Genomic DNA, 21,373 nt, shown 5'->3' on the forward strand with positions numbered 1-21,373 from the left:
CTTGCACCTCTTTTTTCTTTTCTTTTTCTTTGCGTCATGTGCTGTTTGGGGAGGGTTTTTTGGAAGGGCCATCCTGCGTGACACTGCAGTGCCACTCCTAGATGGGTCCGGTGTTTGTGTCAGCCACTAGGGTCGCTTATCTTACTCACACAGTCAGCTACCTCATTGCGCCTCTTTTTTTCTTTGCGTCATGTGCTGTTTGGGGAGGGTTTTTTGGAAGGGACATCCTGCGTGACACTGCAGTGCCACTCCTAGATGGGCCCGGTGTTTGTGTCGGCCACTAGGGTCGCTTATCTTACTCACACAGTCAGCTACCTCATTGCGCCTCTTTTTTTCTTTGCGTCATGTGCTGTTTGGGGAGGGTTTTTTGGAAGGGACATCCTGCGTGACACTGCAGTGCCACTCCTAGATGGGCCCGGTGTTTGTGTCGGCCACTAGGGTCGCTTATCTTACTCACACAGTCAGCTACCTCATTGCGCCTCTTTTTTTCTTTGCGTCATGTGCTGTTTGGGGAGGGTTTTTTGGAAGGGACATCCTGCGTGACACTGCAGTGCCACTCCTAGATGGGCCCGGTGTTTGTGTCGGCCACTAGGGTCGCTTATCTTACTCACACAGCTACCTCATTGCGCCTCTTTTTTTCTTTGCGTCATGTGCTGTTTGGGGAGGGTTTTTTGGAAGGGACATCCTGCGTGACACTGCAGTGCCACTCCTAGATGGGCCCGGTGTTTGTGTCGGCCACTAGGGTCGCTTATCTTACTCACACAGTCAGCTACCTCATTGCGCCTCTTTTTTTCTTTGCGTCATGTGCTGTTTGGGGAGGGTTTTTTGGAAGGGACATCCTGCGTGACACTGCAGTGCCACTCCTAGATGGGCCCGGTGTTTGTGTCGGCCACTAGGGTCGCTTATCTTACTCACACAGCGACCTCAGTGCAAATTTTAGGACTAAAAATAATATTGTGAGGTGTGAGGTATTCAGAATAGACTGAAAATGAGTGGAAATTATGGTTTTTGAGGTTAATAATACTTTGGGATCAAAATGACCCCCAAATTCTATGATTTAAGCTGTTTTTTAGGGTTTTTTGAAAAAAACACCCGAATCCAAAACACACCCGAATCCGACAAAAAAAATTCGGTGAGGTTTTGCCAAAACGCGGTCGAACCCAAAACACGGCCGCGGAACCGAACCCAAAACCAAAACACAAAACCCGAAAAATTTCCGGCGCTCATCTCTAGTCAGAACTCAATGAGTAAATGCATGGAGATATGATCAAATGCTCAGTTATTGTTTATGTCAAACACTAGCGTGCAGAAGAAATTTGATCTAAGGCCAGGTAGACACTAGGATGATGTGTGTACCCAACGATGAGGTCACTCTATTTAGCGCAACATTGCGCCGCCGTACACACTGCATGATGTGGTGCATAATATATTTTTAACCTCCAAATTTAAAATGCATGCCGCCATCCAGGGAATGACACAGCGGGAGTGCGCGATCGCCCATACACACTAGCCAATGTATATGATATATTGCTCTGATCAATGCTGGAACGATATATCACCTAATGTGTATTTGCTCATGGAATGGTGGTACCAGACAGCGTGCTTTAATTATCTCAGAAAGACAGAAACTGCTGATCTCCTGGGGATTATCATGCACAATATAATATATAGTTTACTTTAAAGCAAACCAAAGAACCAAAAAAATGACTGTTTTGCGCTAAAATACTAAATGGTGCATATATGAATGAAAACTCCTGTATAATATATAACCATCTGATTTATTTATTCAATAAAAAAAAAATATATATATATATAAAAAGATTGGGTAACGTAACGTTCTGCTTTTACTATATAGAATTCATGTGTACAAGTCATCAAATACTTTTCCTAATTGCTATAACAATGGAAAACACCTGATATATATTACCACATGTAGTATGAATACTTATGCACACTCTAGATAGTATCCAATCTTAAGTATACATCTTTCATAAAAAAGTGCAATTTAACTTTAAAATGTTATCCATATAGATATTGTAGAAACAACTGTGTTTAAAGATGCTGTCCAAAATTGTGGTTACCACTCATATGCTGTATGCACACAGCTTATTGTTCCATGATATATATGTTTCTTAAAATGGTATGAAAACTTTTGCACGTAGAAACAACTGTGTTTAAAATTGCTGTCCCAAATTGTGGTTACCACTCATATGCTGTATGCACACAGCTTATTGTTCCATAATATATATATGTTTCTTAAAATGGTATGAAAACTTTTGCACACTTGTATGCTTTTCAGTTTTAAGGTGCAGTCTCTTGTATATACAAGCAGTGGCACTATGTATGGTGTCCCACGTTATGTGCAAACAATCCTGAGAGCACTTGTCCCGTAATGTGATTGCTGCTTATGTGCCGTGTATGGCAGCTTACCACTGCAGCCCAACTGGCTGTTTTGCGGAATCTTGCGCTGCACTCAGCGGTGTGTGGTGCTGTCTCTCACCCGTCTATGTCCGCTCAACAGAGCACGGGAAGCTGGAGCCGCTTGTATGCGGACGGCTGTGTAGATCTGACTCTCCCCGTCAGCTGGTTGCCCGCGTCCTCATTGCAGAAGACCCAGCCGGCGGTTTCTGATTTAAGGAGTCACGTTTGGCCGTCCTTGGTTCCCAGCTTATGGACCAGATCACCATTAGCTGTTGGAATTTGTAGAATGATCAGCAAATTTTCCCTCTAACTAGTTTCGCACCTGGGTGCTACCTCAAAGATAGTTTACAACATAATGGAATGTCGACATATCCTTGGTGGCCCAGCGGTCACTTAGTTGGTCGTGGTAGCTTCTGGGTCTTGATGATCATGCCAAGACCCGGAAGCTGACTGCAAACTTAAAGCACTGTAAGAATAAATCTCAAATGAGATACAGATAAACAATAGGCTATTCTCTTCTAGGTTGGAAGCCGCTTAGTCATGCAGATTGCGGGTATCCTTTTAATCCTACTAGGACTATTTGGAAAATTTGGAGCTATTTTTATTACAATTCCAGAGCCCGTCATTGGAGGGATGTTCATGGTGATGTTTGGCATGATTGCATCAGTGGGAATGTCAAATCTCCAGGTAATTTGAAATGTACACTAATTACAGCAGTTATATATGTATGTTTTTATTAATATATTGCTGTGAAAATGTATATGCCTTATGCAATATAAATTGTTTTTACATATTTTACTTATTCATACATTTTTATGTTAACTGTAAAATATAGCGGGTTTAATATATACTGTAAGTTTAATATTAACAAATAATAATGTTGAATACACACTGTATAGCAGTAATAAATGTTGACTAACATTGAGCCATGTATGCTGTTTATCCTTCTACATTATATGTTTGCAGCAGATGTATATTACTTTTATTTAATTTTTGATAATATTAAAACTAATATAGTTTAAAATAAGTTTTTTTCCTCTTCCTCCTGTTGCTTATTTTATAAATTTTACCCATGATGGAAGCTGTGCATTGATTCTTTATCAATTTAGTCAAAATACTGACACTCATATGATTATTTTATTATAGGTTTTCATTATGGAGACGCCAGAATATATAAATTAATACTTACAGTACTACTCTTTGCAACTGAACTTCCTGATCAATAAAAGGGAACTCTAGTGCTGTATTTTTCCTTTCAATGGATAGCAGATATGGGGGGTCATTCCGAGTTGATCGCTCACTAGCAGTTTTTAGCAGCCGTGCAAACGCTATGCCGCTGCCCACTGGGAGTGTAGTTTAGCTTAGCAGAAGTGCGAACGAAAGGATTGCAGAGCGGCTACAAAAAAAAATTTCAGAGTAGCTTCAAACCTACTCAGTGCTTGCGATCACTTCAGACCATTCAGTTCCTGTTTTGAGGCCAAACACGCCCTTCGTTCACCCAGCCACGCCTGCATTTTTTCTTGCACGCCTGCGTTTTTTCGAACACTCCCTGAAAACGGCAGTTGACACGCAGAAACGCCCTCTTCCTGTCAATCACTCTGCGGCTGCCTGTGCAACTGCAAAGCATCACTAGACCCTGTGTAAAACTACATCGTTCGTTGTAATAGTATGCCGCACGTGCGCATTGCGCTGCATACGCAAGTGCAGACGTGCCTTTTTTTGCCTCATTGCTGCACAACGAACGAATGCAGCTAGCGAACAACTCGGAATGACCACCATGGTACGTGTTAATTATACATGCAACACTGTACCACACTCACCAGCCATTCCAGGGGGAGTTTGGTTCTGATAAGTGCTACTGGGGCGCTCAAGATGTAATAAGTCTGAGTTGAGCGGCCATGCGAAATGCCGGTCGAACTCTGACTTTTTTTAAAGGGGCAATCATTTGCGAGGCTACATAATGCTTTGTAAATGATTAGCCCTTTAAAAAAAAAAGTCAGAGCGCAGCTGGCATACCGCACGACCGCTGAACTCTGACTTCACTACATCCCTGCAGTGTCTTACAATGCTCCATTATTGCCCACCACCATTGTAACTAGCGTTTGGTGGCATAATAAGTCAGGGTACAGTGGTTTTGGGCTCAGGCAACATTACTGAGATTTCACAGCTGTGAAGAACTGCAAATCCCAGCATGATGTAAAGAACTGGTAATTACACAACATGTTTCAGTACTTAGTAACTGAAATGGCAGATATGCGGCATCCATAGAATGAACAAGTACCACATAAATTCCCTTATGGTTATCTGGGCAATGATTAGTGAAAGACCTTAGATTATAGAATTTATTTTTGCTTCTGAAATTGTCTTTGTTGCCGTCTAATATTAAATATACTCTCATCTGTACTACTAGGTGCTACTAAGTGAAATAGATATTGTTGTCATGTCCATGAGAGTACACTTACTGTAGTTTCCTGTAGCTTATTTAAATATTCAATATGTATGAGTAGAAAATGTGTGTTTGTACATCAATATGTTGCCCTTAAGGTTCACAACAAGAAGTTACTTTCTAATTGAAGCAGCACTTGAAGAATGAATCAAGAATAGAAACATAGAAACTTAGAATTTGACAGCAGATAAGAACCACTTGGCCCATCTAGTCTGCCCCTTTTTTTTTTACCATATTTTTTTTATCTCAAACCTTATTTGATCCTTATTTCTTTGTAAGGATATCCTTATGTCTGTCCCATGCATGTTTCAATTGCTCTACTGTCTTAGCCTTTACCACCTCTGATGGGAGGCTATGCCACTTGTCTACTACACTTTCTGTGAAGTAATTTTTCCTCAAATTTCCCCTGAACCTCCCCCCTCCAGTCTCAGTGCATGTCCACGTGTCCTATTGCTTCTCTTCATTTGGAGAATGTTTTCTTCCTGGACTGTTAAAACCCTTGATATATTTGAAAGTTTCTACCAATGGTTGTCTAGCAAAAGCAATGTTTTCTAACTGATATGATTACTGTACTAATATTATTTCTCATTCTGAAGAAAGGTAACCTTGTCAGGGAGTTGCCACTTGTTATATCTTATGCCATGCGAAGATATTGGGTTCCAAATCACTCAAGCTTGGTGGTAGATGAAAAACCAACCGGGGTTTATTGACAGAATAGGTTATAACACAGTTCAGCACACTTCTGTAATCCAATTCCACATGACAATTCCCACCACAATCTCCTGACAGAACATTACTTCTTAGTCTGGGAGCAAAGACTCTCTTCTAGCAATACAGAGTCCCAAATAAATCCAATATAATGGGTCCCCAAGCAGATCCCTGACAGAACATTACTTCTTAGCCTGGGATCAAAGAATCTCTCTTCAGCTCTCTGGGTAGCTCTACTTATACCTCCAGAAGCTTCATATTGCTGGGGTGTGTGTGACCTCTATGTCTTAGGATCTTAGAGCATTGGAATACAATACATATTCTAATCAAGGTGATTACATCAATCAGGGAGCCACCCTGTCTGGTCAGCTCACTTTTGGACACTAGGGAGTAAACAAACATGTACAATGGTACCTTATATGACTCACCTTTGAGTGTCCACTGTGGTGTATGAAAACAATAGGAAACTAGGTCTAACATAAATACATTATCTAAAGGGTAACAGACAACATAACACAATTGCATCTATTAACAATATTTAGGTTGATTTAAACACAGTATTGGGTGAGCAGCAATATACATGTTATATACATGTTATGGAGAATGAGCAAACAGACAAATTGGATGTATATGGATATGGGTATAAAAAGTACATATTTGACATGGGAAATGAAGCTATATTAATTGTCACAGACCTCAGTTCCTCACATGCCACATCTCCTTTCTGTTGATGCAGTAGAGATGAAGGCTTCACTAGGACTGAAGCAGGAAGAATCTGCCATGTCTCCACAGTGGAAAAACTGCTTCAATAAAAGAGATGAGGCCTCTGTTGATAAGAAGTGCCACAAAGTCTAACTGGGTTGATGGTGACCAGGGAAATAAAAAAAAACATTTTGCTGCTTGAAAATGTTTTTTGTTGTTGTTGTTTTAAATTCTTAGATTTCTGGTTTTGCAGACTAATTTCCATATTAGAACCTTTATTATGATTTATCTAAAGTAGATTTTTGGTTACTAAATCTAATATAGAAGATTAGCATTGACTTCAAAAGGAAAGAATGAATCCGTATGCTTGTTTGCCGACTTCCAAATGCTTAACAAAACTACTGTAATGGATTAGTATGTTCTGCCCCACAAAGTTGCTTTAAATGGAATTTGCTGATCCACATTTTTCTATATAAAATCTGGCTGCTATAAAACACACAAGAACTGAGGATTAAAAGAAAATGTCATTTATCTGTCCACTGGTACTCTACTGGTCAGTGACTGCCCCAGAGTATATGTGGAGTTGCAACTACAATTCAAACTTGAAGCAGCGTGTTTTAGATCTACAGTAATCTCATGTGAATGAGGATGGGAGGCTACTAAGAGAAAAGACCCTAAAACTATTATTTTCACTCAAGGAATAGTTGCTGATACAACACAGATGTAGTTGGCTTCATTCTGTAAATCATATTTACCCAATTTTTTACCATTTTTTTGATCTCTCATTTCATTCCGTACAATTAGCTAGACATATAGAGAAATGTCCCTCTCTGAGTCTAAACAAGACGCTATTGCCTTATGTAAACGTCTTCAACAGAATAAACAGTACAGTATACAGTATGTAATCGATTAGTGTACTAATGACAATGCTAGTCAGCATACAGTATGTAAATAAGTGTTACACAAAATATGTTCTCCACAGAAGTCAATTCATTAACATACTTATCAAGTGTCTTGGATTGTTGCTGTAGTCTTAATAGTCTTAACTAAAAACATTAAGTGCAGAGAATGAGTCTAAGTATTTTGGTAGTACTGTAATAAAGCTATGGATTTGCCAGTGACCCAAAGCCAGGTGAATCACAATACCTTCTCAATCATTCATAAGGGGTTCTCTCTCCAAGTAGGGGCATAGCCAGAACTTTATGTGCCCAATAGCAACACTTTGAAGGGGCCCCTGTCCCTAGGCTTCTAGAGAGACACCTCTCTGTAGCAGTTGTTCATTTTATGCCCCATAGTAGTGCCCTAGTTAATGTTATTCCCATAGTAGTGTCCATATTCACATTATGTCACATTGTAGGGCTGCCAGTACACATTATGCAACACAATACTTCCAATTCACATTATGACATAGTGTCCCAGGTTCATACTGTTTTATGCCACATTTTAGTGCCTCCACTTTATATTGTGACAAGTTACTTCATGTTATGCAACAATAATGTTATACTACATTATAATCAGGAGGTCCACGGGCATAACTAAATATATTGTAGACTCCAAGGGAAAAGTTTTTAGGGGCCCATATGTACCATCCAGTGGTGAAAAATGTATATTACACATGTAACTTTGACAGAGGAAGTAGGCCCCCCTCAGCTCTGGGCCCCATAACAGCTGTACTCCATGCACCTATGGTAACTATGGCAGACAAACAATTTGGCAGTTGCTCAATCATACCAGGAGATAATTATATATCAGGTGCTGGAAGGGGGAGGGGTCACAAACAAACAACAGACAGAGAGGAGGGGTGTGCAAATCCCCACCCCTAAATTCCCTTCCGCACACTGAAAATTACCTGTAACCATCCCTGAACCTATCTGGTAATAAAATTCAGAGAATTAGTCACAAATGTTTGCAAACACATGTTTAGCTGCTGGCCACGTCACGGCTTCTCCGATACAGCAGTCCTAACCTACATAATAGCAGTGCCCACATATGGCCATGTAATTTGTCACAGTAGGCCTCATGATAAAGGCTATTACTAAAACACTTCCAGACAGAGAGCTAACTTACCCAGGAGCCACCCCCAGGATCTCCCATTGGCACTACAAGGAACAGCATGCCTTCCAAATGCTGCTCCCATTCAATGCCTCTTGCACACAAGCAGATAAACAATTTGGCAGTTGCTCAATCATACCTGGAGATAATTATATATCAGGTGCTGGAAGGGGGAGGGGTCACAAACAAACAACAGACAGAGAGGAGGGGTGTTCAAATCCCCACCCCTAAATTCCCTTCCGCACACTGAAAATTACCTGTAACCATCCCTGAACCTATCTGGTAATAAAATTCAGAGAATTAGTCACAAATGTTTGCAAACACATGTTTAGCTGCTGGCCACGTCACGGCTTCTCCGATACAGCAGTCCTAACCTACATAATAGCAGTGCCCACATATGGCCATGTAATTTGTCACAGTAGGCCTCATGATAAAGGCTATTACTAAAACACTTCCAGACAGAGAGCTAACTTACCCAGGAGCCACCCCCAGGATCTCCCATTGGCACTACAAGGAACAGCATGCCTTCCAAATGCTGCTCCCATTCAATGCCTCTTGCACACAAGCAGATAAACAATTTGGCAGTTGCTCAATCATACCTGGAGATAATTATATATCAGGTGCTGGAAGGGGGAGGGGTCACAAACAAACAACAGACAGAGAGGAGGGGTGTTCAAATCCCCACCCCTAAATTCCCTTCCGCACACTGAAAATTACCTGTAACCATCCCTGAACCTATCTGGTAATAAAATTCAGAGAATTAGTCACAAATGTTTGCAAACACATGTTTAGCTGCTGGCCACATCACGGCTTCTCCGATACAGCATTCAAGGCATTGAATGGGAGCAGCATTTGGAAGGCATGCTGTTCCTTGTAGTGCCAATGGGAGATCCTGGGGGTGGCTCCTGGGTAAGTTAGCTCTCTGTCTGGAAGTGTTTTAGTAATAGCCTTTATCATGAGGCCTACTGTGACAAATTACATGGCCTTATGTGGGCACTGCTATTATGTAGGTTAGGACTGCTGTATCGGAGAAGCCGTGACGTGGCCAGCAGCTAAACATGTGTTTGCAAACATTTGTGACTAATTCTCTGAATTTTATTACCAGATAGGTTCAGGGATGGTTACAGGTAATTTTCAGTGTGCGGAAGGGAATTTAGGGGTGGGGATTTGCACACCCCTCCTCTCTGTCTGTTACCTATGGTAACTATGTCTGAGTGGAACTCGTCACTTGCAGCAAAGGGGTTAAAGTTAAAAAAAAATCAGTAAATACAGTATGTGTATATTATTTTCTCCCAAAGCATGCTTCAAAGTAAATTGACCTCTGTGGTGGCATATACTTAAATAGAAACATAAACATTACAAATATGATACATGCTTCTCGAAAACTGTGCCTTAGTCATTATTATTCATTATCAGAAACTTAATTTTCTGTTGAATATACCATTTTATTATGTCCTAGTAGGCTCTAGATAGCTTTTATATGGTCTATTGTGTATACCAGTTTTTACAGTAAGTACATAAATGCTTTGATTTTATACATTTATAAAAAAAAGAACCAGTATATTCAATACTTATGTTTCATTGGACGAAATACAGCATGCTAAAAATGCGGCAGAACCTCCAAAAAAAGCAGCTTTAGGAGGTTTGGCTACTTACCACATATGCACCTAGATCCGGAATGCAACGCATTCTGGAGCTTGGATGCGGCTGGCAACGACATCTGCATATCCCTATAGAAGCCTATGGGTTTCTTTATGCTTTTCCCCCTGAAAGGGATCCAATCGGATCTCTCCCAGAACTCCCATGGTGCATACACCACTTGATGTATGCGAAGCTAGACTCATGTCTGGGTCCTAAACCTAGAAGTCCCCACATGGCAAAGACAGCTGTCATCGGGAGAGCTGTCCTTTGCTGAAATATTCATGCATACAGCGTTAATAAATGCTGATGTGCATGTGATGAGAAGCGGGCTGAATCTTATTCACAATGCAATGCGTAATGCATCCTGCCTATTATATTTGAACATATATTATATATTTATTTTTAAAATTACATTTCATTTATAACGTTTCTTCTAGGGTTTGCACCTACAGTTCACTTTTTTTAAGTTTAGTAATTAAGTTTTTTGGGTGTTTTTTTTTTAGCAGCTTCATTAGTTAGTCAATTGTATATTTATACTCCAAGACTGTTACTCTATTTAACATATCGTCCAACACCATCTTGATTTGATAAAAAGGCATTGTCAGTAGGACCCTACCTGATAGTTGCAAATCTATCCATTAGGAATAACTAGCCTACTGTATATTAAGGAAACACTTTCTGGGACTTTACATACTGTACATAAAGGACTGCTGGCAAGCAAAGTTGATCACAAGAAGGATTGTCCGTAATAGCATGGGCTTCTTTTTGTTTGTCATTATTACTGCATCTAATTTTCCTGATGAAACTGTTAATGAATTACCTATCTGCCTGTTTAATTATTTATTTGTAAATATACTTTTTTCCTATATGGGGAAAGAGTTTACATTATTGTAGTATTTGGGGACATCCACGAGATTTCAATTTGCTTTACTCTTTAGCATAACTTTGGACTCTTAGTTGTTACACAGGTTGCCCTTCAAAAAGCATGATCCTATTAGGAATGCATGCAACATCAAAATAATAAATGGCTTAATGAATGTATCTCTTTCAGTATGTGGATTTAAACTCATCAAGAAATTTGTTTATTTTGGGATTTTCAATATTTAGTGGCCTTGTTATTCCAACATGGCTGGCAAATAATCCAGGCATTATCAGTACAGGTATGTAACATTCATCCTTACTGCACATCAAATAATGACATTTCTCAAAGTTGTAATTACCAGTAGTGATTTATGTATTGCTAAACAGGGTAAAAATAAAAAAATATAAATGAATACAATATATTTTGTTATATGTTGTGGGCAAGCAAAAGTGATGCAACCATATTCCAGAATAAAAATTCTCAAAATTTCATGAACTACAGAGGGTATGGGTTTTTAGACCTAAAGGCCTACACCATTACCCACCTCTCTCTAGGGCCACATTTTGATTTTTTGTTCCCTATCTCCCTCTCTAGGGCCCATATAGAGTCTGTCTACCTAAGCATCTCCATGCTACCCTGTATTTCGGGTCTCTAGAAACTAGTGATGAGCGGGTTCGGTTCCTCGGAATCCGAACCCCCCCGAACTTCACCCATTTTACACGGTTCCGAGGCAGACTCGGATCCTCCCGCCTTGCTCGGTTAACCCGAGCGTGCCCGAACGTCATCATCCCACTGTCGGATTCTCGCGAGATTCGTATTCTATATAAGAAGCCGGGCGTCGCCGCCATTTTCACTCGTGCATTGGAGATCATAGGGAGAGGACGTGCAGCGTTCTCTCAGTTTGTGTGTTCAGTGTGCTGCAAATATCTGTGCTCAGTGTGCTGCAAATATCTGTGCTCAGTGTGCTTGCAAATATCTGTGCTCAGTGTGCTGAAAATATCTACATTCTCTGCCTGAAAAACGCTCCATATCTGTGCTGCATTGTAGTAGATAGGAGTACAGTGCAGAATTTTGCTGACCAGTGACTACCAGTATTATATAGCAGTACGGTACAATAGTCCACTGCTCTACCTACCTCTGTGTCGTCAAGTATACTATCCATCCATACCTGTGGTGCATTATAGTTGTGCGCAGTATATATAATAGGAGGACAGTGCAGAATTTTGCTGACCACCAGTATATAATATATAGCAGTACGGTACAGTAGGCCACTGCTCTACCTACCTCTGTGTCATCAAGTATACTATCCATCCATACCTGTGGTGCATTTTAGTTGTGCGCAGTATATATAGTAGGAGGACAGTGCAGAATTTTGCTGACCACCAGCATATAATATATAGCAGTACGGTACAGTAGTCCACTGCTCTACCTACCTCTGTGTCATCAAGTATACTATCCATCCATACCTGTGCTGCATTTTAGTTGTGCGCAGTATTATATAGTAGGAGGACAGTGCAGAATTTTGCTGACCACCAGTATATATATATAGCAGTACGGTACAGTAGTCCATTGCTCTACCTCTGTGTCGTCAAGTATACTACAAAAGTTCAGTAAAATGACCCAAAAATCAAAATTAAAAGCATCTGAGGAGAAGCGTAAACTTGCCAATATGCCATTTACGACACGGAGTGGGAAGGAACGGCTGAGGCCCTGGCCTATGTTCATGGCTAGTGGTTCAGATTCACATGAGGATGGAAGCACTAATCTTCTCGCTAGAAAACTGCAGTGCCACTCCTAGGTGGGCCAAGTGTTTGTGTCGGCCGCTTGGGTCGATTAGCTTAGCCATCCAGCGACCTTGGTGCACCTCTTTTTTTCTTTTCATCATGAGCTGTTTGGGGACTATTTTTTAAAATCGGCCATCCTGTCTGACACTGCAGTGCTACTCCTAGATGGGCCAGGTGTTTCTGTCAGCCACTTGGGTCGCTTAACTTAGCCATCCAGCGACCTTGGTGCACCTCTTTTTTTCTTTGCATCATGTGCTGTTTGGGAACTATTTTTCAAATCGTCCATCCTGTCTGACACTGCAGTGCCACTCCTAGATGGGCCAGGTGTTTGTGTCGGCCACTTGGGTCGCTTAGCTTAGCCATCCAGCGACCTTGGTGCACCTCTTTTTTTCTTTGCATCATGTGCTGTTTGGGGACTATTTTTCAAATCGGCCATCCTGTCTGACACTGCAGTGCCACTCCTAGATGGGCCAGGTGTTTGTGTCGGCCACTTGGGTCGCTTAGCTTAGTCATCCAGCGACCTCGGTGCAAATTTTTGGACTAAAAATAATATTGTGAGGTATTCAGAATAGACTGGAAATGAGTGGAAATTATGGTTATTGAGGTTAATAATACTATGGGATCAAAATGACCCCCAAATTCTATGATTTAAGCTGTTTTTGAGGTTTTTTTGTAAAAAAACACCCGAATCCAAAACACACCCGAATCCGACAAAAAATGTTCAGGGAGGTTTTGCCAAAACGCGTCCGAATCCAAAACACGGCCGCGGAACCGAATCCAAAACCAAAACCCGAAAAATTTCCGGTGCACATCACTACTGGAAACCTAGTAGAACTGTTTTCTTGCAGTGCTTCCTCATGCTTCCAATTTTTGAACTGCCCTCTGGGAAACCTCCAGAGTCCACCTGTCTACCTCTCATTATTACTCCTCTTTAGTCTAATATTGTTATGCACACCAGTGCCAGCAGGAATGTACTGGTGTCTGAACGGTGAGGGATGCAAAACAAATGAACTCACAGACAGACTGGGGAATATGACATTACATACACAGAAGGTGATAGGGTAACAAAATAAACACAAAGTGAACAGAGAAGCCTAAAGGCTAAGAAACTGGGTGTCTCCCTAGTATTAGGAATGCTCAGATGGAAAGAAGCGAGATGTAGTGATTTAATACGTAGAGAACCCGAAATGCTGTTGCTAAGGGCAACAGCAAAACCCTAAAGGGTTACCAACGGGTGTGGCAGTAAACTCCTTGGTCAGAGATGGAATAATAGACACAAGGAGAGTCTCCACAATCCTAGTCCTCACTTGCAGTGCACTGGTTCAGCTTACTGCCACTAAACTGACACCTGAACACCTTGCACAGTGAGAAAGGATTTTGGCAGGCAAGTCTGAGAATACAGCCGCAAACTTGCTAGGTTCACAGAATAGCAAAAGAACCCCAGCAGGTTAAACGACTGACTCCAGTCTTACTGCTAGGTCTGGATTGGCAGAGTGTAATACCAAATCCCAAGGCATATTTGCAGTAAGCAACAAACAAATACAAAGTTTACACAGTACTAGCTAGCTTTCAGGAACTGACTAACCAACAAAGATTCAGCAGCATCTGCCTAACCTGAGAAGAGGGTTTATATAGCAGGTGCTGTCCATGCCCCACTCAGACCTCACAGACTGTGAGCACAAAAACCAGCACCGGATCCCCTGCCGTGCACAGAGCCTGTAACCACTGCACAGCAAAAGACCCGAACCGGCGTATCAGCTACGCTCAGGTTACTCCGCTAGCACTTGTCTCCCGGTTGCCATGACGACGTGGCAGCACAGAGCAGGAGACCCTAACAGTACCCCCCCTCTGACGAAGGGTCAAAGAACCCCTACCACCGGGTTTATCGGGGAACTGCGAGAAGAAAGAGCGTAACAGTCTGGGGGCATGAAGATCACAACTGCGCACCCACGACCGCTCCTCCGGGCCATACCCCTTCCAGTGCACCAAAAATGACAGCCGACCCCGAACCATCTTGGAGTCAAGAATCCTTTCAACAACAAACTCCCTCTGGCCACGTATCAGAAGAGGGGAAGGTCTTCCACTGGAAGAAGGATTACTAATCGCCCGTTTTAAAAGGGAACAATGAAATGTTTAATGATACCCAAAGAACGGGGTAGATCTAACTGAAATGCCACCGGATTGATAACCCTAGTGATCTTATAAGGACCGATGAACCGGGGGCCTAACTTATGAGATGGCCTTCTCAACTTCAAATTCTTGGTAGACAACCAGACGAAGTCTCCTAATTTGAAGCTGCAGGGTCTTTTCCGCTTATCAAAAACCCTTTTGGTCACTAATGACAGACACAAGGGCTTTCTTCACTTTCCTCCAAATACCTCTAAGGACCGAAACCACAGAGGAACCACCAGGCGTGGAATCCAGGGGGTCAAAAGAATTGGCCTTAGGATGATGCCCATACACACAAAGGAAGGGAGAGATCCCTGTAGCAGAGTGAGCCGCGTTGTTATAGGCAAACTCCGCCATGGACAGATGAGCCACCCAGTCAGTCTGACACTTGGAGACATAACACCTGAGGAACTGCTCCAAGGACTGGTTCACCCTTTCAGTCTGCCCATTAGACTGCGGATGGTAGCCTGACGACAAGCTGACAGAAATCTGGAGATCGGAACAAAATGCCCTCCAGAATTTGGCCACAAACTGGGATCCGCGGTCAGAGACCACATCAAGTGGCAACCCGTGGAGGTGCACAACATGCAGCATAAATAATTCAGACAGGCGTCTGGCCGATGGCAGCCCAACCAATGGAACGAAGTGCGCCATCTTCGAAAACCTGTCAACGACAACCCAGATGGCTGTCATCCCCGAGGATTTGGGCAAGTCAACCACAAAATCCATTGAAATGTGGGTCCATGGCTTAGATGGAATAGAGAGTGGATGTAATGGGCCAACAGGAACCCCTCTAGGAGTCTTATTTCGGGCACAGATGTCACATGCCCGAACCCACTGATCCACATCCCTAGCCACCGAGGGCCACCACACCGCCCTAGATAGCAACTCCCGAGTTCTGGCAATACCCGGGTGACCTGCCGACTTCTTGGCATGGAATTCCAGGAACACTCGCTGTCTTAACCTAGGAGGCACAAACAAAAGACCTACCGGAAGGTCTGGAGGAGCCTGCTCCTGTGCTCTAAGGACTAACGACAAGAGGTCCTGGGTAATGCCCACTTTAATACATGATGGGGACACAATGGGCAATGGCTCCTCGGTGGTCTCCTGGATTGGAGCAAAACTCCGCGAGAGCGCATCATGTTTTTTGACCCAGGGCGATATGTTATCAAAAAATTAAAGCGAGCAAAAAACAAAGCCCATCGTGCCTGCCTGGCATTGAGGCGCTTCGCTGACTCTAAATATGCCAAATTCTTATGGTCGGTGAGAATTGAGACCACAAACTTAGCCCCCTCAAGCCAGTGTCTCCACTCCTCGAGTGCATCCTTTATAGCCAACAATTCCCGGTTACCCACATCATAATTCATCTCGGCAGGCGAAAATTTACGGGAAAAGTAAGCACAGGGATGAAGGCGATTATCAGACACCCCCATCTGAGAGAGCACTGCCCCAATACCCATCTCAGAGGCATCCACCTCCACCACAAAAGGACGCTCTGGATCTGGGTGTCGCAGCACCTTGGCCGAGACAAATGCCCTTTTGAGACGGGCAAAAGCCGCTTTGGCCTCACAAGACCAGTGAGCAACATCCGCCCGTTTTTAGTGAGTGCCACCAAGGGCGCCACTATAGACGAAAATCCAGCGATAAATCGTCTATAAAAATTCGCAAAGCCCAGAAAACGCTGAAGCGCCTTCAAACTAGTGGGCTGCACCCAATCCAGGACTGCCTGTACCTTGGAACCCTCCATTTGGAAACCTTCTGGGGAGATAATATATCCTAGAAATGCGATTTGCTGAACTTCAAATTCGCACTTCTCCAGCTTCGCCCCAAGCCGGTGGTCTCTGAGTTTCTGGAGGACTAAGCGTACATGCTTCCGATGTTCCTCCAGGGAATGGGAGAAGATTAGGATGTCATCTAAGTATACAACTAAGAATCTATCCAAATATTCCCTGAGCACATCGTTCATGAAGTCCTGGAAGACTGCCGGGGCATTACAGAGCCCAAAAGGCATCACCAAATATTCATAATGCCCTGAGTGGGTATTAAAGGCAGTCTTCCATTCATCCCCCTCTCTTATTCGGATTAGATTGTACGCACCGCGTAGGTCAATCTTAGAAAAAATGGTGGCAGTACGAAGCTGGTCAAACAAGACCGAAATGAGAGGCAGTGGGTATGAGTTTTTAATCGTGATACGGTTCAATTCCCTGAAGTCGATGCAGGGTCGCAACGAACCGTCCTTTTTACCCACGAAGAAGAACCCCGACCCAACTGGAGACTGTGAAGGTCTGATAAATCCCTTAGCCAAGTTCTCCTGAATGTACTCTGCCATAGCCTGAGACTCAGGACGTGACAGGGAGTACAACCTGCTCTTGGGAAGCTTAGCATTTGGCAACAAATCAATGGCACAGTCATAGGGGCAATGGGGAGGTAGTACCTCTACAACTCTTTTGGAGAACACGTCCGCAAAATCTGCATAACATCCTGGCAATCCTGGCAAACTTAGCTGCGAAAGCCTGACTGGAAGGCTCAAGCAACTCCTGAAACAATCAGTACCCCAACTAAGAATCTCCCCAGAGACCCAGTCAAATTGAGGATTGTGGGCCCTTAACCAGGGTAACCCCAACACCAATGGGGCAAAAGTACAGACAGTCACATAAAAGGACAATTTTTCAGAGTGTGTGGCTCCAATAAACAAAGAAATCTGGCTAGTGCAAGAGGTAATTTTACCCTGGGATAATGGTTCCCCGTTTAACCCACAAATCTCAATTTCCGATGCCAAGGGTACTAAGGGAACAGAGTGTTTCAGGGCGAATTGGCGGTCCATAAAAACCCCGTCGGCCCCACTGTCCACAAAGGCCTCAGTCTTGACAGTTTGTCCGAGGATCTTCAAGGTCACCGGAATGATAAAAGTCTTCTTGGGAAATTCCGACTTCTGACCTGACAGGATATTTCCCATCACCCTCAGGCCCTGAAGTTTTCCAGCTTTTCTGGGCATGATACTACCACATGACCTTTATTCCCACAGTACAAACATAACCCCTGCTGTCTCCTCCGCGTCTTCTCACGCGAGGAGAGGCGGGTAGCCCCAATCTGCATTGGCTCCTTGGAAAATTCCTCAGAGTCTGAGGTTCCCTTGGGAAAGAAGGAAACCTCGGTCTCCCTTTCAAGCCTGCGCTCTCTCAGCCGTCTATCCACCCGAATGGATAACTGCATGAGCTGATCCAAGCTATCAGGCAAGGGATATTGTACCAGTTGGTCTTTTAACTGGTTAGAAAGACCTCTTCGGTACTGGTGTCTCAGGGCTGGGTCATTCCACTGGGTATCATGGGCCAACCTCTGAAACTCCGTACAATAAACCTCAACTGGCCTTCGCCCTTGCTTAAGGATCGAAATCTGAGCCTCGGCTGAGGCCGTCTTGTCAGGGTCATCATACAACATGCCCAGTGCCGTAAAAAAAGCATCAACACTTTTAGGTGACGGACAGTCAGGCTGCAACCCATATGCCCAGACCTGTGGGTCTCCTTGTAGCAAGGAAATCACTATGCCCACCCGCTGAATCTCCGACCCAGAAGACTGAGGCCTAAGCTGGAAATATAGCTTGCAGCTCTCCTTGAAACAAAAGAACTGCGAGCGATCTCCAGAAAAACGATCCGGGAGATTTACTTTCGGCTCCTTAACCCCTGAAGGTACTGCTGCTGCGGTAGCTCCGCCAGCGGCCTGCGAGGTGTGCATTTTAATGGACAAATCATTAAATTGTCGAGTCAGGACCTGCACCTGATCGACCACCTGTTGCAAAGTATTTTGAGGGGTATGCTCCATATTCCCACAAAATTTCAACAGGAGTATTGGGCCGCTGAATATGTTATGCACACCAGTGCCAGCAGGAATGTACTGGCGTCTGAACGGTGAGGGATGCAAAACAAATGAACTCACAGACAGACTGGGGAATATGACATTACATACACAGAAGGTGATAGGGTAACAAAATAAACACAAAGTGAACAGAGAAGCCCAAAGGCTAAGAAACTGGGTGTCTCCCTAGTATTAGGAATGCTCAGATGGAAAGAAGCGAGATGTAGTGATTTAATATGTAGAGAACCCGAAATGCTGTTGCTAAGGGCAACAGCAAAACCCTAAAGGGTTACCAACGGGTGTGGCAGTAAACTCCTTGGTCAGAGATGGAATAATAGACACAAGGAGAGTCTCCACAATCCTAGTCCTCACTTGCAGTGCACTGGTTCAGCTTACTGCCACTAAACTGACACCTGAACACCTTGCACAGTGAGAAAGGATTTTGGCGGGCAAGTCTGAGAATACAGCCGTAAACTTGCTAGGTTCACAGAGTAGCAAAAGAACCCCAGCAGGTTAAACAACTGACTCCAGTCTTACTGCTAGGTCTGGATTGGCAGAGTGTAATACCAAATCCCAAGGCCTATTTGCAGTAAGCAACAAACAAATACAAAGTTTACACAGTACTAGCTAGCTTTCAGGAACTGACTAACCAACAAAGATTCAGCAGCATCTGCCTAACCTGAGAAGAGGGTTTATATAGCAGGTGCTGTCCACGCCCCACTCAGACCTCACAGACTGTGAGCACAAAAACCAGCACCGGATCCCCTGCCGTGCACAGAGCCTGTAACCACTGCACAGCAAAAGACCCGAACCGGAGTATCAGCTACGCTCAGGTTACTCCGCTAGCACTTGTCTCCCGGTTGCCATGACGACGTGGCAGCACAGAGCAGGAGACCCTAACAAATATTGACTTCCCTTTTGGTCTGTCCACCACGTGCTCCCTGCCTTGGGTCAGATCAGGCATATACTTTTATGATAACCTCCTGCTCCAAGGGTCTTTCTTGTCCTTTGCTGACCACGCACTAAGTGCTGAGGCTTTAAAATTCTTTATATACATGCAAATTAGATGCTTAGTGCAATCTCTCCTGTCAGGAAGTCCCCATCCCTGCTTTCCATATTGAAAAGCTCTGCCTCTTCTCTTTGCAACAAAATGGGGCAATTTCATTTCTTTACTTTCTTGGAGTGAAAACACCCTACGTTCTGCTAACATACAGGTTGAGACATCTCATGTCTCAGCGCTGAAATCCTTTAGTACTGTATGTTGCTAAAATTACATGACAGAGGACAAGTTTAATTGAATATGAGCCCAATGGTTAGATATGTTATCCTGGCTGTCTAGTATCATATCTCCTGCCAACGACCTTCAGCCTCTGAAACTCGCTCCTTATGCTATTGATATTTTGGAGCCCACTGTCCTCCTCTACACTGTGTCTGGTAAATCCCCTCTATGCCACCCCCACTATTGTTGTTTACCTTGTTCTGACTTAGCAACAAATTGCCAGGTACACAGAAAAAAAAAGCATCAGCAATGACAGGTATGGGGTGCACACCCCATATCCATATGTTGTATTGAGCATTTCTTATACTTACTTCCTCTTGAGCTAGGAGAGTTGGCTAGGGGCATTCACATATAAGTGTCGTACAGTACAGTTATAAAGGTGCACGTCACCTATAACCCTCAATGTTGGCTGCAATTATCACATTCCAATAATCCTGGTGCACGTTTCTGATGATGACGAAGACAACAAGTTCAATCTTGGACTGATGCAGAGTGAGTAGCATACCCATTTGTGCAGTGTGTCTTGCATGAATTCACACTACGAATTCTCAGAAAGTAAACACAAGTATATGCAGCTATACGGACCTTAACACATTTTGCATCTGTGTCACAGAGATGGAACAAGGGTGAGACGGCATGTTTACATAAATGCGGCATATTCAGACCAGCAAGAACTGTTTTTTTGACCTAAGATCCATGCAAACAGTACAACAGGCCTGATTCATGTTCCTAAGGAACTGCACTGCCGAAAGGAAGCAGCTATGCAATTCCGTGTCATTAAAGTACTAATGCAGCAGAAGGTGTTTGTAGGCGATAGATGCCTCCTCTTTACATTAGTGAGATTCCAAGTGCTGCATCTGAGGACCCAGCCTCAGATCACTATTGCAAGATGGTTTCAAGCACCAGATAGCCTGTGTAAGCTCAATCTTATGTTACCCATATACTAGCAATATACAGGTCAATTTATCTGTGAAATTAAACATGCGGAAAAACCTGATTTAACAATCCCAATTGATTGTGGCTGAAATCTGTGCTCTGTAGACCCCATACCTAGCAGATTTAGGGGTATATGCAATTGCGGTCGAATTCCGGCAGGAATTGAAACGTTTTTAAATTCAACACAATTCGACAGTCAGACACCCTCCCGCCGGGATCCGAATTCGACATATTCAATAAAAAACGGATTCGACAGTCCCGCTGTCGAAAAACGGACCAATTGACGATAGTGTGCGTCGTGGATTCGACTTTATGGACGGCACAAAAATGTTTAAAAAAATCAAGAAAAAAAAATGCGTGGGGTCCCCCCTCCTAAGCATAACCAGCCTCGGGCTCTTTGAGCCAGTCCTGGTTGTAAAAATACGGGGGGGGGGAATGACAGGGGAACCCCCATATTTTAACAACCAGCACCGGGCTCTGTGTCCAGTCCTGGTGCAAAAAATACAGGGGACAAAAGACGT

General features: G+C 43.3%; 1 protein-coding gene across 1 annotated transcript in view; it reads left to right on the plus strand.

The window, feature by feature from the left end:
• LOC134934617 (solute carrier family 23 member 1-like) overlaps positions 1-21,373 on the plus strand; it is a 319,416-nt gene that overhangs the window by 233,572 nt on the left and 64,471 nt on the right. The window contains exons 9-10 of the mRNA XM_063930011.1: positions 2,944-3,108; positions 11,022-11,130. Coding sequence (XP_063786081.1) covers positions 2,944-3,108; positions 11,022-11,130 — 274 coding nt within the window. The remainder of the gene's footprint in view (positions 1-2,943; positions 3,109-11,021; positions 11,131-21,373) is intronic.

The sequence above is a fragment of the Pseudophryne corroboree genome, chromosome 6 (genome assembly GCF_028390025.1).
Source record: "Pseudophryne corroboree isolate aPseCor3 chromosome 6, aPseCor3.hap2, whole genome shotgun sequence".
In the NCBI taxonomy this organism is placed as follows: Eukaryota; Metazoa; Chordata; class Amphibia; order Anura; family Myobatrachidae; genus Pseudophryne; species Pseudophryne corroboree.